A 17,433-nucleotide genomic window follows, 5' to 3' on the forward strand; every position below is an offset into this window, starting at 1 on the left:
CCATATTGTACTGCCCTGGCTTGTGTATCAGGTAGACAGCTGGGAAGCAATATTCTCGGCTCACCCTGACCAACGCAGGGCCTCATTATAAGAGCATCTACAGTATTAGCTCAGTCTCAAATCTTATGTATTAGCTCAGTCAAATCTACACAATATAGGGTCATAAAGTGCCTCAGGATGTATTGTCATATTAAAATTGGTATTCAAAGGTATGTTGTGATTCATCAACCAGATTAATTTATAACCACCCATTTTTAATAGACAATGGACATTATAGGATTAGCAAATAAAGGCCCAAGATTAAAGAACAAAGTCAAACTTTACTTTCTGCTGCCCATACAAAACAACTTAATAGTGTAATATCACTGAGGTATAAAAAGCTCAAAGTTAGCTCTTTTGCTCAGACTTTCCCAGACCCCTTTCTTGTTTACTAGGCTCCACATTTCTATATGAAAACTCTTGTTTAGTTATAACAGGTATTGGTGTCGGAGTTACTATACCTGAGGAGGCCCAATACCAGATCCCATTCCCTTCTATTTCTCCATTCACAAACTCTCCCTCGTAGTAGCTGCCATCCTTCATTAGAAACTTCCCGTGACCTGACGTGGGCAAGTGTACAAGTACATTCACAATATCAATATTCAATAAAACTACAAAGAATTACAACCTTGTGTGTCTTACAAAGCCAGATCAAATTTGACCTACATAGGTTGAGGATAAATTACAAAACGTTGCCAGAAAGCAATAGCAAAACTTAACTGCTTTGTTTGTGAAAGTTTTTTTTAGAAACAAATGTTAACCAGGTGAGATATAAAGACAGAAATTGTAATCTCTTTCAAAGAGCAACTGGAAAGAGAGTTGGGCATATACATTCATTCATTAGACCTATCAAAAAATAGGTATGCAAGATGAAAGTCATTTAAAAATACTTCTGGTTATTGGGTGGAGCTTTGTGGTAGCACCTTCATTTCGGAATCAGACAGTGATGATTTCAAACACGACTCAAGATGGAGATGACCAAAAGAATCTAAGCTGACAAAATGACAGTGCAATACCAAAGAGTGTGCAGTGTTGGAAGTGCAGCCTTTCGTAATAGGCATTATACTGTTTCAAATGGACATTAAAGATGGCAAAGCATTGTGTGGGGATGTTCTTCCTGATCGATATTTATCTCCCAACCCACATAGACAGTGTGTCAATATCAGGTAATATGTTGTGGGATCTTGCTGTGCACACATGGGATGCTCTCTTGGAACACATGAAATTATTTATTTATTTTACAGCTTTGAATGCAAGTCCTTCAAAACATGCTAAACCTAAGTAAGCAACACATGGAAATCTTACCATGCTTTTTCCCATCTTTCCACTCTCCTTCATATTGAAAGAAACTGTTTGGATAAACATATCGACCAAAGCCTGGAGAAATAAAATCGAAATGTCCTGATTAGCTGCAGTAACCTCTGTAGTTACTAGGTGTGCACACTCACAGCTTTTGCTCTCTGTCTGTGTCTGTCAAATTTAATACAAATGTGAAACAATCTGAGAGTAAAGACTCAAGCTGCAGCTTGAAATGTATAAGCAATTTCCTGATCTTTACAAAGGTGCAATGTGAATTTACCCAGAAACCCTGGGGGTATGAAATAGCAACTTTGAGAAGACAAATCAAGATCTATGACAACAGAAGATGGAGAGAGGCTGCAGCTCCACATCTAACACAGGAACAGGCTACACTTCCACTTCACAATCTTAATCTACACCTGTTGGGGGGCATCAGACCACTACATCTGCTCCAGATGTTTAATTCCTTTAAATTTATAACAAACTTGTTCACTGCTATTGTCTTTTGCTGGAACCAATCAAGATAGTTAGATTTACTCACATGGACCTGCTACCATTGCCTGCCTGCCTGCAGAAGTGGCTGCAAGATCTCAATTATGAGGTTCAAAAGAGAGAGACAACTCCTGCCATCTCTCTGATGAAGGTTTTCCCACCACAACTCTAAAAAGACAGCAAAGATGTCCTAAGTGCCAGCTTCCTCCTCTGAGAAAGATGGTACAATGCCAATAACAAGCAAACCATCCATGATCCAAATAATTGGAAAATGTAGTAAAATGTCTCATTTGAAGTCCTAATAAAGTCAGGCAGATGTTACAGTACTGTGCAAAAGTCTGAGGCACATATATATAGATAGGTGTCCAGGATCTTTGCACAGTACTGTAGGAATTTTATGTATTGCACTGTATTGCTACAGCAAAAAAATCATGACATACGTGATTGATGATAAACCTGATTCTAATACCGGTCTCCATTGTGGACTGAGAGTGAAAAGGGAGCAGGAAACACCAGAGAGACGTTCTGTAATGATCAATAAACCAACTGTTTGGAATCAAATGACCTTGCCTGGTGTCTCTGGGCTGGTTGTGTCTGTATGCAAGCCAACCCCTGCCCCGACACTCCTTTTCTGCGACCTGTCCCACACCTCTCCCACAGCACTCCACCCACATCATTCCCAGCATCCTTTGCTCCCGCCAGATTTACAAACTCGCTCTCCGATCCACATTAGGCACCCAGCTATATATGTCCCTGACTTTTACACAGTACTGTGAATTGACTTAAATAAGGCATGAGAACTGTTGACCTTATTTATCATTTAATATTGTAACTGATCTCTTGCCTTTAACTCCACCTCACCAATCTACCCCCAGATCCTTAATTTCCTTAGTGTCCAGTACTATATCAAACAGGTCTCAGGATAAAAGGGGACTGATTTAAGGCTGAGTTGAAAAGGAACTTCCTTAGTTTAGATTCCAACAGCTCTGGCTGCTGGATTGATATGTTCAGAGCTGATACAAAAGAAGTTTATGATTGAGGACATTAGGGAAAGTGGGGCCGAGGCTAAATTCAGATCAACCATGACTTTATTGAGTATCACATTTCTGCTCCCATTTCTCTGTCCTAATATCAGTCCATTTCTAGGTATCCACAGGCCTCTGCACCAGAGAATTGCATTGACTGGGAAATCCAAGCAAAGAAATTTCTCTATCTTCATCCTAAATATTCAACCTATTGCTGCAACATTTTACTCTCAGGATTCAATATCTACTGCGTTAAGCCTTTGCAATCTTATCTGTTTAAATAGCTAAATTTTAGAAGAGTGATTTAGAGACTCCAACTTAAATAGTCATTCCAACCACCTAGCCACCCAGTCATAACAAAACCCACTGACAGCAAATCAAACAGGATGTTGAGTTCATTCCTGGTTTGTGGCATCTGAGGGCAATCAGACCGATTGCTACGTTTGCAAGTTACACACAAAGAACTTTATGAAGGTGGATTTCTTAGAACTAGTGGATCAGCCCACACTACCACCACCTCCATGTCCGCTCCCACACCACAAAGACTTCTTCTACATCGACCTCCCTCCTGCACCCCACGGCTTCCAACCTTCACATCCACCTCCCATCCCTCCACGTATACCCCTCCCTCTACTCTCTCCATAGTCACACATTTGCACTTCTCTTTCCCTTTTTCCACTCTCCTGCACTCCCACTCTCTCCTATCCCCACAAACCCCTCCCTCCCCTCCCTCTCCCTCTCGCAAACTCAAGCCTCCCCCCAAACTCCCACTCCTCCTCCCACCAACCTCTCCCTTACCTCCCCCTCCCCAACCCACCCTCCCTTCCCCATCCCCACTATCATCCCTTCCCCATCCCCCTCCCCTACCCACCACCAGCCCCTCCCCCTTCTGCCTACGCCCCATCCTCCCCTCCCCACTCCCCCTTCCTCTACCTCCACTCCCTCACCCCGCCCTCTTTCTCCCCCACACTCCCATCTCCCCTTTCCCTCCCTCCCTCTCACCCACACCTCTTTCTCACCATCCCGCAGTTGATGCTTCACCTCCCCAATGTAACAGCCAGTGGCAGCCGGTGCCGCCATCACTTTGAGGCCCTGGCATCAACAACGCTATCACTCATTGGACAGAGTGGAATGACCGTTGCTAAGGCGAACTCACCAACCGCAGTTCGTATTTTCCGCTGGTACAAACGACAGCGAGCGAGATGCGAGGTCACGATGGTCTCAGTTCCTTCCTCCAGTATTCGGCGCCACCCAGCGGTCACAGTGGTCCTAAAACGAAAGGCGAGCCTTTCTGTGGTATATAAACATCAGTAAAAACGCAGATGCTGACATTCTGAAAGACACACACAATTCTGGAAATGTTCAGCGAGGATACAGTTGGGCTTTTCCTCAGGTTTTAATTGCAATTATATAATGCCTGTCAAAAATCAGGTCGCCTGAATCATCATTTGCCCCCAAAGATGTATGTTTGTGTTTCCTGTTCTATTGCAAACACAGCAACCAGAGTATGCACTGTGAGCTCCCACAAAAAGCAATTGATTTTGACTAGGCAATCTCTTTTAATGCAGGTGATTTGGGAATGAATACCTGCCCAGGATACAGGGATGACTTCAGCTGCTTCTCATCCAGAGGCTGTCATGGGCTACTGAGAGGGTAGAGAGGCCCTCCCTTAAAGTCTCATCCAAAAGACAGGCATTCTCTCAGCACATCTTTGTAAAACTATCCTAGCTTTCTGGAATAGGACTTAAACCCACAAACATGTGAGTCAGAAATAAGTGAGCGTGTCAACAAATAAGTATAACCGTCTTTACTGTTGGTAAAAAGCCTCCGTCCACCTCAGATGTATTGTCTTCTGACAGTTTTGAATATCTATCTCTATGGCAATGTAATTGGACCACGGAAGCAAGGTTCCCAGCTGGCCCCAGATTATCCGGGAATGGAACAGTAAATAGATAGGGTAGATACTTCATTGATCCAAAAGGCAATTACAGAGTCACAGTAGCATTACAAGTGCACAGATATACAAATATACAAATAATAGAAGAGAAGTAAGAAAGAATAAAAAAAAAGTTACCTCAAACAGTCTAACAGGAGAGGGTCATCACTACTCCAGCTATAGGTTGACTCATTGTAGAGCATAAAGGTTGAGCGCAAGAATAGCACTCTTTGGAGCAGCCAGTTGTCTTAGTCTATTACTGAAAGAGCTCCTCTGTTGTATTCTTGGATACTGGAGAGATTCAGGAGAAAATTCTCCTTCAGTTTCGATAAATAATGTTATTATTTATTAAAATACTGGAAATGAGGATGACATCATTTTGTCTGACTGAGTAGGAAATATCTAGTAACGTTAATTTGGCTTACTGGAGAATGATGTTTAAATTACCCTGGAATGGTCCCTGGAGCAGCTGTAGAATTTAGATTCAAGTAATAAAATAAATTTGGAATTAATAAAAATACAAGGAATCATAATATGTTACTAACAATAGTAATAACACTAAAACTTGGCAAATAGTTATAAAGACGTAGAACTGACATTAAAGAAAGGACTTAGACACGAAGGAGAATGAGGCATCTTCTGTTGCCATCTGGAATACATGAAGTACAAGTGGAACTGATGATCACGGCAGCTTTCAGACAGAATGAATCGGTGCTGTAGCTGCTGCTGACTCCGGACACTAAGCCTGGTTCTCAGGATGTGATAACAACACTGTCCCTACAAACACCGGGTTGTTTGAACACACCCATTTTCCTGGGTAAATCCAGAATTAGAAGTGTGGGATTTGCTAAGGAAAAAGGAGTGTCTGTGGAAGCATTTTTTGATCAACCACCTTTTCACAGGCAAGAAGGGAAACAGAAAGCAGAGAGGGCAAAGAAAGCAAAGGGGGGAAGACACCTCACCAGAGAGGGGCAGAACATCAAGATTCACATTCTTCAAGATTTAGTGGAGGGCTGTAATTTTTTTCCCCCTCAAAATAATGCCCTGGCATTTCTTGATGGCTGTGGAGGCCAAGTCATTGGGTACATTTGAAGTGGAGGTTGATAGATCTTATTAGTAAGTGTGTCAAAGATTATGGGAAGGAGGGAAGAGAATGGGGTTGTGAGGGATAATAAATCAGCCATCTTTGAATAGCAGTGTAGACTTGATGGGCGAAATGGCCTAATTCTGCTCCTGTGACGTACAGTCTTAAAGAGAAGATGGGAACTTAGTTTGAATTTGTATTTTTAAGATGGAACTTTTGACTGTTCTTGATGTATTGATCGTTAGAATTTGAACCTTTCTCCGTATTACACACTAAAGAAAGCCTCGGATCTCTGTAGCGCTTTCAACCAATAATGTACTCTGAGGTGTACTCACTGTTGGATTATAGGAAGCATTGTAGGCATTTTACATAAAGTATCCAAACCAATGTGTGATAAACAACCAGATAAACTCTCTATCTGCACAGCCTTGCAGTTTGCAACTTTAATGTCCCTTTGTTCATGTTATTTATTTATTGAGATACAGCATGGAATAGGCCCTTCCGGACTCTCCAGCTGTGCTGCCCAGCACTGATTTAGCCCTATCCTAGTCACAGGACAATTTACAATGACCAATTATCTTAACAACCGGTATGACTTTGGACTGTGGGAGGAAACCAGAGCACCCGGATGAAACCCTTGCGGTCACGGCGAACGTACAAACTCCTTACAGCCGGTGTCGGGAGTGGAGCCCGGGTAAAACGTTGTGTGCTACTGTGCCAGCCCAGTGTTCTCATTGATCTGTTGACTGGATGAGCGCGATCTCCAAGACATTCCTTTTGTCCCGTTTATCCCTCTCCCACTCTCTCTGCAACTTAACAACTTGTTTCCCTTTTTCCCTCCCGGCTCCAATGAGGCACTTCTGACCTGAAATCACAGGTGCTGCCTGGCCTGCTGAGTATTTCCAGCATTTTGATTTTTATTTCAGATTCCCACCACTTACAGTGTTTTGATTTTTGTATAAACTATATGTTATTATATTATGTAGATACCATGGACAAGAAAGCATACTAGCGTCTCTACTTCCTCAGGAGGCTAAATAAATGTAGCATGTCCCATCGATTCTTACCAATCTTTATCCAAGCACCATAGAAAGCATCCTGTCTTGATGCATAACGGCTTGGTATGACAATTGTAATGAGCCCTTTGGGTTTTCACAGCACCTGAACTGGCTAATTGGTGTTTAACTAAAGTTTTTCCTCAAGCAGTTTGCTTTTTGTGATGCACTGTCCTGGTGCTTTCTGTTTAAGCTTGTTAAGTTTATTTTCATAGGCTCAGGGATTCCGTGTACTTGTGTTTCCTAAACGGACTCCTGATTAGCACTGATTGTGAGGTCCTAGTTTTGAGAATGGTGTCGCTTGGCCAAGCCACTGAAGTTCTTTTAGAATTATAATGAATAAACTCTGGTCGCCATCGCTATATCAAAGTCTGCCTTCCCTCTGCACTCGGGTTCTGATATTGCCAGCGCACAACATGACAGCAAGTACTTTGCACGTGACCACAGAAACTGCAGCGAGTTGTGGACGCAGCTCAACACAGCATGGAAACAGCCTCCCCTGTAAGAACTTTATCTGTACTTCTCTCTGCCTCAGTAGATCAGCCAGCATAATCAAAGATCCCACTCACCCCGGACATCCTCTCGTCTCCCCTCTCCCATCCAGAAGATACAAAAGCCTGAAAGCACATGCCATCAGGCTCAAGGACAGCTTCTCCCCTGCTGTTATAAGACTATTAAAGTAACACACACAACATGCTGGAGGGACTCAGCAGGCCAGGCAGCATCTATGCAAAAGTGCACAATTGCATTTTCTGACAGATGGAGTGTAGGTACTCCAACCTGATGGCATGAACATCAATTCTCGAACTTTCGGTAAAGGCTGGATCTCTCAGTGGCCACCCATTTTAATTCCACTTCCCATTCCCATTCCGACATGTCAGTCCATGGCCTCCTCTACTGTCACGATGAGGCCACAGTCAGGATAGAGGAGCAACACCTTATATTCCATCTGGGTAGCCTCCAACCTGATGGCATGAACATCGATTTCCTGAACTTCCACTAATGGCACCTCCCCTTCACCATTCCCCATTCCCATTTCCCTTTCTCACCTTATCTCCTTGCCTGCCCATCACCTCGCTCTGGTGCTCCTCCTTTTCTTTCTTCCACTGCCTTCTGTCCTCTCCTGTCAGATTCCCCCTTCTCCAGCCCTGTATCTCTTTCACCAATCAACTTCCCAGTTCTTTACCTCACACCTCTCCCCCTCCTAGATTCACCTACCACCTTGTGGTTCTTCCTCCTCTTCCCCCACTTGCTTATTCTGACCCCTCATCTTTCCTGCGGTCCTGCCAAAGGGTCTTGGCCCGAAACATCAACTGTACTCTTTTCCATCGATGCTGCCAGGCCTGCTGAGTTCCTCCAGCATTTTGTGTTGTGCTGTTTGGGTATGCAGCAGCTGCAGATTTTCTCTTGTTTGTGATTAGACTATTAAAGTGTCCCCTAGTATGGTAAAGAGGACTGTTGACCTCACAATCTATCTTATTGCCTACCTGCATTGCACTTTCTCTGTTACACTTTATTCTGCAATCTGTTGTTGTTTACTTTGTTCTAGCTCAATGCACTATCTATGAATTGAACAGTATGCAAGACAAGACTTTCACTTATTTCGATACCCATAACAATAGTTCCAATTTCTCTTACACTGTTTCACAGAGATGAATCATAAACCTGAAGAAAAGGACCTCACATCCACTCTGCGCAAATAACAGCATTTGGGACAATTTACCTTTGTATTGAGTAAGACAAACAGGATGCCAGAGGAACTTAGCAGGTCAGGCAACATCTATGGAAGGGAATAAACTTATGAAGGGTCTCAGCCCAAAACATTGACTGTTTATTCCCTTTCATAGGTGCTGTCTGACTTGCTGAGGGTCCTTCAGTATTTTGTGTGGGTTGCCCAAGATTTTCAGCATCAACAGGATCTCTTGTTTAACAGTAAGATATCGACCTGTAATGTTAGCTTGGGTTTTCTCTCTTTACAGCTGCTGCTTGGCATGCTGAGTACCTCCAGCAATCTGTTTTATTTGCAATTTCCAGCCGCTGCGGTGTTGCCGTTCAGTTCCAGCATTTGGTTAATCTCTCCTCATTCATCATGTTCTGTTTACATCTCCTCCAGGCAGCTCAGCTGCAACTAACAGGCTTTCAGCAGCCTGGCTCGGCCAGCCACACCACATTTCATGGCACTCAGTCCCTCTTGGCCTCCATCCCATTTCCGACATTCCCTTTCCATTCCTCCCTTTCCCTCTTCACTGCAGTTTAATGCAAGCCTGTTTTCCAACATTACTAGTTCTGATGAAAAATCTTCAACCTGTTTTTTTATTTCTGTTCTAACGTCAGCCCTGGGAGATTTTCAGATTCAGATTAGTTTATGATCATATATATCTTGATTGTGTGAAGCTCACAGAGTGAATATTATACCCGGTAATCAAGCACAATAAACACAGGGATGAGCACAAACTAGAAGATAGTGCAATACCTTATCATATCCGAGAACTTGTTCTGGGACCTGCACACAAGTGCCATCACAAAGACAGCATGACAGTGCCTCTACTTTCCTCGACTTTTGTGTAGTTTTGGCATGTTATCTAAAACTTTCTTAAACTTCTATTGATCCACAGTGGAGAGTATCCTGACTGGCTACATCACAGCCTAATATGGAAACACCAATGCCCAGGAATGAAAATGTCTACAGTAAGTGGTGGGCACATCATGGATAAAGCTCAGTCAAGATGGCTATCTGGAGAAGACAAATATCAGAGTTGTATTGTACATGCATACGTTGGCAATAAAGTGAACCTTTGAACCTCCTCACCTTCGAGTTTATCTACAGGGAGTGCTGCCACAAGAAAGCAGCATCCATCATCAAGGACCCCCAACATCCAAGCCAAGCTCTCTTCTCACTACTTCCTTCAGGCAAGAGGTACAAAAGCCTTAGGTACCTCACCACCAGGTTCATGAACAATTATTACCCTTCAACCATCATGCTCCTGAACTGGTGTGGATAACTTCACTCACCGCATCTCTGAACTGATTCCACGACCTACAGATTCACTTTCAAAGACTCTACAACTCGTTGTCGGTATTGTTTATTTTTATTTGCATAATTTATTTTCTTTTGCATATTGAATATTTGTCAATCTTGGTTAATATATACGTTTTCATGATTTTTTTTAACCCTTTGGTAATATTTATGTACTTTGGTAATAAATTTACTGAAAGAATATAGATGTTTTAAGACCGCAGGTGGTTGTGGAATGGCAAGAGTCAGCGGCTCTGGGAGCAGAGGTGTGTCTGAAAGGAAAACAGTAGTCCAGGTCCCAGAGGAAGACATAGTACTGTGTCTTTGGGAGGCATGGTAGTGCAGGACCATGCTATTACAGGACCAGTGACTGGGGTTCAAATCCCACCACTGCCTGTAAGGAGTTTGTACGTTCTCCCCATGATCATGTAGGTTTCCTCCACGTCTTCTAGTTTCCTCCAGGATTTCAACGACATAAGGGTTAGTACTTTAATTGCTTACTTCAATGTAACTGGGCGATGCGGACTTGTTACCGAGCTGTATCTTTAAAGAAAAAAGACTGAGCGTGTTACTCACTATACTCATTAGGATCAGTGCAGCAGAGTAGGTTGGCAGTCAGCCAGCTAAAGGTCCCACCAGGTCTGGGGCGTGACTGGGAACTCACTCTGTTGCTCATAGCTCAGGTTAAATCCTGAATGCTGCTGTCAGTGACCAAGAGTACAAAGTATACCCGCTCTACGGTGCGCTATGTTACAGATAAGCACATAATAGACTTGTATTTTTTTTAATTTTCCTGCGTGAACCAGGCCAATTAAATTATGTTTGTGCACACCAATGAAAAATGAAACCATATACTTTGCTTGATACGCATTTCACTGTTTCTTTTAAAGAGGGTTCCTCCATCATTTTAAGCAGGCCGTGGGCTGCTTGCTCTCCAGCAGCTGGAGCAGAAACCTTTCATTCCAGTGTGGTGCCTTCTCTCCCTGCTCCTCGCCCCTCACTTTGGGAAGGAGGCCATCTTGTGGTCAGTTAAAGCAAGAAGTTCTTGTTTCCTGAGAAATTCCACTCTTTCTTCCTCTTAGGCAGCCAGGATGTTTCCACTGAGTTTCTGTTTAAAAAAAACAGGCAAGATATGCTCTGAGTTTCCCAAATAGAATGTGCAGTTGCTTTTATACCTTGTTATTGTAAGTTGGTTTGTGATATTTCTTAAGTTTGCTTTGGGGTTCTATTGCTGGTGATGGTGACCAAACACCTTGTGGCGTGTACTGCTTAAAGAGGAAATGAGTGTGGTATTTATTTTATTTTTTTTTAAAGAGATACAGCACGATAACAGGTCTTTCCTACCTAACGAGCCCACATGGCCCAATTATACCCACATGAGCAATTAACCTACTAACACATATATCGTTGGAACCTAGGAGGAAACCAGAGCACCCAGCAGAAACGTACATGATCAGAAGAATGTACAACCTCCTCACAAATGGCAGTGGGAATTGAACCAGGGTTGCTGCTGCTATTATGTTACACTATGCTACTGTGCTTCCCAAATTGATGAACTGTAAGTAAGTCACATTGATTTCAGGGCACAATGAATTGAAAGAGAGGTATGTATTGATTGTCATGTACGCCAGGATATACAATATTTTTATGAATAAAGCACTGTATTTTTTAAAATAAAATTATATGTGACTGATAAAAAGGAGTTTCCCTTTACCCTTCCTAATCACATATAAGCATGTTGGGGTCATTACAATAATTAACCAAACTGACAACCTCTGAAACTTTAGAAATTAAAACAAAAGTCTGAGCAGCCACTAGTAACCCATGGAACTGGTAAATAATGCATTCAAACCCTGGTTAGATGAAGGTTCATAGTTGAGAGGTAAACAAGTCATGTGACACCAAAAACCTGTCTAACTATGGACAGGCAACACAAGTGTTAAGGCAAACAGCCTCTGATGTCCTTGTCTTTTTGTAAATGAGCATTCTGCTTGGAACCTTGAATTCCCAATCTTCCCAAATTGCACTAAAGTCATCAGAAATTAATCTCCAAGACACAGCTGCAAGAGGAGGATGGGAAAAAGTTCATAACTAAAGAAGAATTGAGATGGGAAAGATTGTCTGATCTACTGTCAGCTTAATAGATCTGCTTGTCTTTTAAGGTGGAAATGACTGCGGACTGGTGGCGGGTCTGCAAGGTTTTAAAATTCACCTTATTTATCAAGCGTACATCAAAACATGCAGTGGTTTGCGTCAACGACCAACACAGTTCGAATATGCGCTGGGGGGCAGCCCGCAAGTGTCGCCATGCTCCCAGCACCAACATAATATACCCATGACTTACTAAACCCTGCCTGCGTGCCGCTGGAATGCTGCAGGAAATCGGAGCACGTGGAGGAAGCTCGCGCAGTCACGGGGGGAACGTAGAAACTCCTCATAGACAGCAGCAGGAACTAAACTCTAACCTTCTGATCACCGGCACTGCAAGGCATTTCGCTAGTCACAAAGTACCTTTCGCTACAAGGGGAGAGGTCATTGGAGTTTGTGCGATAACACCTCGAGGAGCATATTCAGGTACATTTCACTATCTCACTGAATAACAGGCAGCCATGCACAAGTCATATAGAGATCAAGCAACTGAACACAAATCTGAGTCCACACCACTCTGCACAGAAATTATTCCTGGGACAGTAGCAGTATCAGAACGGTCAGCGAGCATTCCCCATCCCTGGTTGCCTTTTAAGCACAGCCGCTTTAAAATGGTTAAACTTTAATGATATGCATTCATGGTAGTTTGAGAGCTGCAAGTTTAAACTATTAAAATACTGTATGGCTGCCAGTGCAAACACCATAAAGATCTTGATCCTTAATTGTGAGGTTCACAGAGCAGGAGGAAGTTGTAGAGGCTCTGAGGATCAATTTTCAATCCTCTCCGGTACCAGGATTGGTGCCAAAGGAATGGAGAAATGCTAACATTCTTCCATTGTTTGAAAAAAGAGGAAGGGATAAAATAATTAATTACAGACCAGTTTACTTAGTTTCACTAGTGAGCAAATTACTGGAATCCATTCTAAGGAACACTATAAATTTCAGTTAGACAGAGACAATATAACGATGAAGAGTCAGCATGGGTATAATTATAAAGGGCAGGTATTATCTGAACTAAGGAGGTGTTATAAACACAAGAAAATCTGCAGATGCTGGAAATCCACAGCAACACACACAAAATGCTGGAGGAACTCAGCAGGTCAGGCAGCATTCATAGAAATGAATAAACAGTCCATGTTTTGGGGTGAGACTTTTCTTCAGGACTGGAAAGGGAAGGGGAAAACGACACTAGAAAAAGGTGGGTAGGAACGGTAAAGGGAAGGAGAGGAAGGAATCTGTTGGGAGGGAAGAGTGGGTCATAGAAGAAAGGAAGGAGGGGGGGACAGGGGCAGGTGAGAAAAGGTAAGATGCCAGAATGGGGAATAGAAGGGAAGGGCAGAGGGGGATGGAAACTTTTTCTACTGGAATGAGAAGTCACTCTTCGTGCCATCAGGTTGGAGGCTACCCAAACAGAACATAAGGTGTTGCTCTTCCACCCTGAGAGCGGCCTCATCGTGGCACAAGGTGAGGCCATGAACCGACATGTTGGAACGGGAATGGGAATGGGAATTAAAATGTTTGGCTATGGGGAAGTTCCGCTTTTGATGGATCTCCATCAAATCCAAAGTCCAAACAGGAGAGGACAGAAGGCCATGGGAGAAAGGGAAGGAGGAGAAGCATCAGAGGGAGGTGATGGGCAGGTAAGGAGGTGTTCGGGAATATTTGAGAATCATATGAATAGAGCAAATATTAATTCAAGCAAGAACTAATCTTCAGTTTTTATTGTAAACTGCAAGCAGTAAATTGAAGCTAAAAGCACAGGCTGGTCCACAGACTATGAGATTTCATATGCATCAGCCAAACATTACTACAATGGGGTTGAGTTAATTGGCTTGCAGACCCAGTCAGTTTGGATTGGCAACAACTTCTCCTCCACAATCTCCATCGGCACAGGTGCACCTCAAGGCCGTGTGCTTAGCCCCCTGCTCTACTTGCTTTACCCATGTCTATGTGGCTACGCACAGTTCCAATGCCATATTCAAGTTTGCTGGTGACAACTGTGTCACAGGCTGAATCAAAGGTGGTGATGAAGAGCATAGGAGGGAGATTGAACATCAGGCAGGGTGGTGCCACAGCAACAACCTCTTACCCAGCGTCAGCAAGACCAAGGAAATGATTATTGACCAGAAGAAAACCACAGATCCGTGAACCAGTCGTCTTTGGAGAATCAGCAGTGGAGAGGATCAGCAGCTTTAAATTCCTTGGTGTTATCATTTCAGAGGATCTGTCCTGCGCCCAGCATGAAAGTGCAATTATGAAGAAAGCATGGCATCTAAAACTTAAAATTCCTTACGAGTTTGCAAAGATAGAACATGGCATCTCAAACTGTGACAAACTTCTACAGATGTCTGGTGGGGAGTATATTGACTGGTTGCATCACAGACACCAATGCCCTTGAACAGAAAATCCTACAAAAAGTAGTGGATACTGCCCTGTCCACCACGTGTACAGCTTCCCCCACCATTCAGCACATCTACACAAAGCACTGTGGCAGGAAAACAGCACCCATCATCGGACCCACCACCCAGGTCATGCTCACTTCTCGCTGCTGCCATCAGGAAGAAGGTACAGGAGCCTCAGGACTCACACCACCACGTTCAGCAAAGGTTATAACCATCAGGCTCTTGAACCAAAGGGGATAACTTCACTCAATTTCACTCGCCCATCATTAAAATGTCCCCACAACCTATGGACTCACTTTCAAAAACTCTTCCTTTCATGTTCTCAATATTCATTTATTATTTCTTTCCTTTTTGTATTTGTAGTTTGTTGTCTCAGACACTGGTTCAACTTGGTGCTTTCCCACCCCACTTTCTGCAAGGATCGTTCCCTATGCAACTCCCTTCTCTATTTGTCCCTCCCACCAATCTCCCACCTGGCACTTATCCTTGCAAGCAGAACAAGAGCTACACCTCCTCCCTCACTACCATTCAGGGCTCCAAACAGTCCTTCCAGATGAAGTGACGTTTCACATGGGAATCTGTTAGGGTCATACTGTATCTGTGCTCTTGGTGCGGCTTCCTATATATCCGGGAGACCCAATGCAGATTGTGAGATTGCTTCATTGAGCACCTACGTACCATCCACCAGAAAAAGTGGGATTTCCCAGTGGCCTCCCATTTTAATTCCGCTTCCCATTCCCATATGTCAGTCCATGGCCTCCTCGACTGTCGCGATGAGGCTACACTCGGGTTGAAGGAACAACACATTATATTCCGTCTGGGTAGCCTCCAACCTGATGGCATGAACATTGACTTCTCTAACTTCTGGTAACGCCCCCCCCATTCATTATTCCCCATTCCCATTTCCCTCTCTCATCTTATCTCCTTACCTGCCCATCACCTCCCTCTCATCATCTCCTTCCCTTTCTTCCATGGCCTTCTATCAGATTTCCCCTTCTCCAGCCCTTTATGTTTTTCACCAATCAACCCCAGCTCTTTACTTCACCCCTCTCCCTCTCCTGGTTTCACCTATCACCCACTGCCTTCCTCTCCTCCCCTCCCCACCACCTCAATTTTTTTTCCTTCGGCCCCGATAATGGGTCTGGACACGAAATATTAACCGTTTATTCGTTTCAATAGATGCTGCCAGGCCTGCTGAGTTCCTCCTGCATTTTGGGTGTTTTGCTGAGGTGATTTATATTACCAGTGCAGGAGGGGAAACAATGAGGGCAAAGAAAAGTGAGCCTCAGGATTGAGGAAGTACACCTTCCTGTGGATTTTTGCATACGCCTAAACCATGAGAGCCTGTCCTGGGGAGAGACACACTGAGTAAGGCAGGTCATTATAGATTCAGGAAAAGGAGAAATAACGTGGACAAAACAGGGGCAGTGAACATGTGGGACCCGCAGAGCAGCTAATATGGTCCACAGAGAGTCAGCAGGCCCAAGCTCGAAGGGAAGACAGGACAATGATCATGATTCATGTCAGCAAGTCCCAAGGGTCGGGGCCAAACATAGTCAAGACCTGTAAGAGGCAGTGCAGCTGCCTGCAGAGGTAGCAGCAATTAAAGACACACTAGAAAGGGGAGAGCGAGGTGGATGAGGGTACAGATCAGAAAAGGAACATGAGATGACATAAATTTAAAGTGTACAGAAAGAAACTACAAATAGCAATTTAGTATGATTATATGGAGATATGATTGTAACCAAGGTAACACACTGAGGGACAGAGCAAAACAACAGCAACACACTGCTGATCAGAGAGAGCCAGAGGGAGAGAAGATAATCCTCTCAAGTGACCAGGTTATGGTAAGGGATCAGCCTGAAAAGGCAGGGTTCACTCCCAGGTGGATAGGACCACAGGTGTTGCTCTGGGCAAATGTAACCTGTGTTTGTGCACAGACCTGGCAAGGCAGTCAGTAGCAACACTGGACTCAGACGCTTGCTGCCCTCACAGACAGAACAAGGGATGAAGTCCACCTTGTAACCGTGTCACTGCAGAGAATTACGTGGTGAACACTAGCTTGTTGCTTCAGATCTGGACACTCCTAATGAAAGCAGACACGTGGATGAAAGAGAACAGAAACACGAATGCAGAAGACACAAGACAGCGTGTCAGCAAGCCGTGAATAAAGTGTTAAACTATAACGGTAATGGTTCTTTGTGATGAAGGCTGGTTCTGCAAGGTAGATCAGAATAGAATATTGGGAAAATAGATGCGAAGGGATCAGAGTTACAGCAGGGACATCAAGTTCCACAACTTTGATGGCAAGGCAGACTGAGAAAGAAATTGCACACAGCATCTGAAGGCAGCCATGCTAGCCTGGAATGGGAGTGGATACAAATGAGCTGGGCTCTTTCAGTGGCTGGGCCAGCGACCAAAAGGACAGCCCTTGCAGCCACTCCAATAAAGACCTGCAGATCAATCAAAGGGACAAAGACTTGCTGTCAGATTATTCTGACAATCCACTGTCATGGCATGGAATGTGAACTGCTGCCTGTGAACCTGAAACAAAGTTACCTTGCTGTGCCCATAGCCACACAGCAACTACCACCAACCACTGCTGAGTTTTAATTATCAGGCATTGAAGGGGCGTAGACAAGGGTATGTAAACTGCAATGGGCTAGCAAGGAAGGAGGCAACAAGCACATGAACGATAAAGCTGCATTTTGAAGACTGGTTGACATTGAACAGACAAAAGTATCCAAGAAGAGGATATGATCAAATTTCTGGAATGTTTTATTGCCATCTCTGCTTTGTCCTGTAGATAACCAGTTAGGGATGATTGAGTAGATATAGATGCATAGGACAGAATAGGTTAGTAATTGGGGAAAGAATCCCTAACCCTCTCTCCTTCACCATTTCCCGTTCCCTTTTCCCTCTCTCACCTTATCTCCT

The 17,433-nt window shown here is 43.7% G+C and overlaps 1 protein-coding gene across 7 annotated transcripts in view; it reads right to left on the bottom strand.

Annotated features, from left to right (window-relative positions):
- Positions 1-5,229, bottom strand: part of LOC140188639 (MORN repeat-containing protein 1-like) — a 243,000-nt gene extending 237,771 nt beyond the window's left edge. The window contains exons 1-4 of one of the 7 annotated variants that reach the window (XM_072245102.1): positions 4,930-5,227; positions 4,012-4,124; positions 1,345-1,416; positions 501-599 (exon numbers count right to left, since the gene is read on the bottom strand). In XM_072245102.1, the coding sequence (XP_072101203.1) occupies positions 501-599; positions 1,345-1,416; positions 4,012-4,124; positions 4,930-4,994 (349 nt within the window). In that variant the 5' untranslated portion in view covers positions 4,995-5,227. Of the gene's footprint in view, positions 1-500; positions 600-1,344; positions 1,417-3,874; positions 3,966-4,011; positions 4,125-4,929 lie in introns of those variants that run through there. The other 6 variants (XM_072245099.1, XM_072245106.1, XM_072245105.1 and 3 more) reach the window with 6 other exon arrangements.
- Between the last annotated feature and the right edge of the window lie 12,204 nt (positions 5,230-17,433).

Source organism: Mobula birostris, chromosome 27, assembly GCF_030028105.1.
Source record: "Mobula birostris isolate sMobBir1 chromosome 27, sMobBir1.hap1, whole genome shotgun sequence".
NCBI lineage: Eukaryota > Metazoa > Chordata > Chondrichthyes > Myliobatiformes > Myliobatidae > Mobula > Mobula birostris.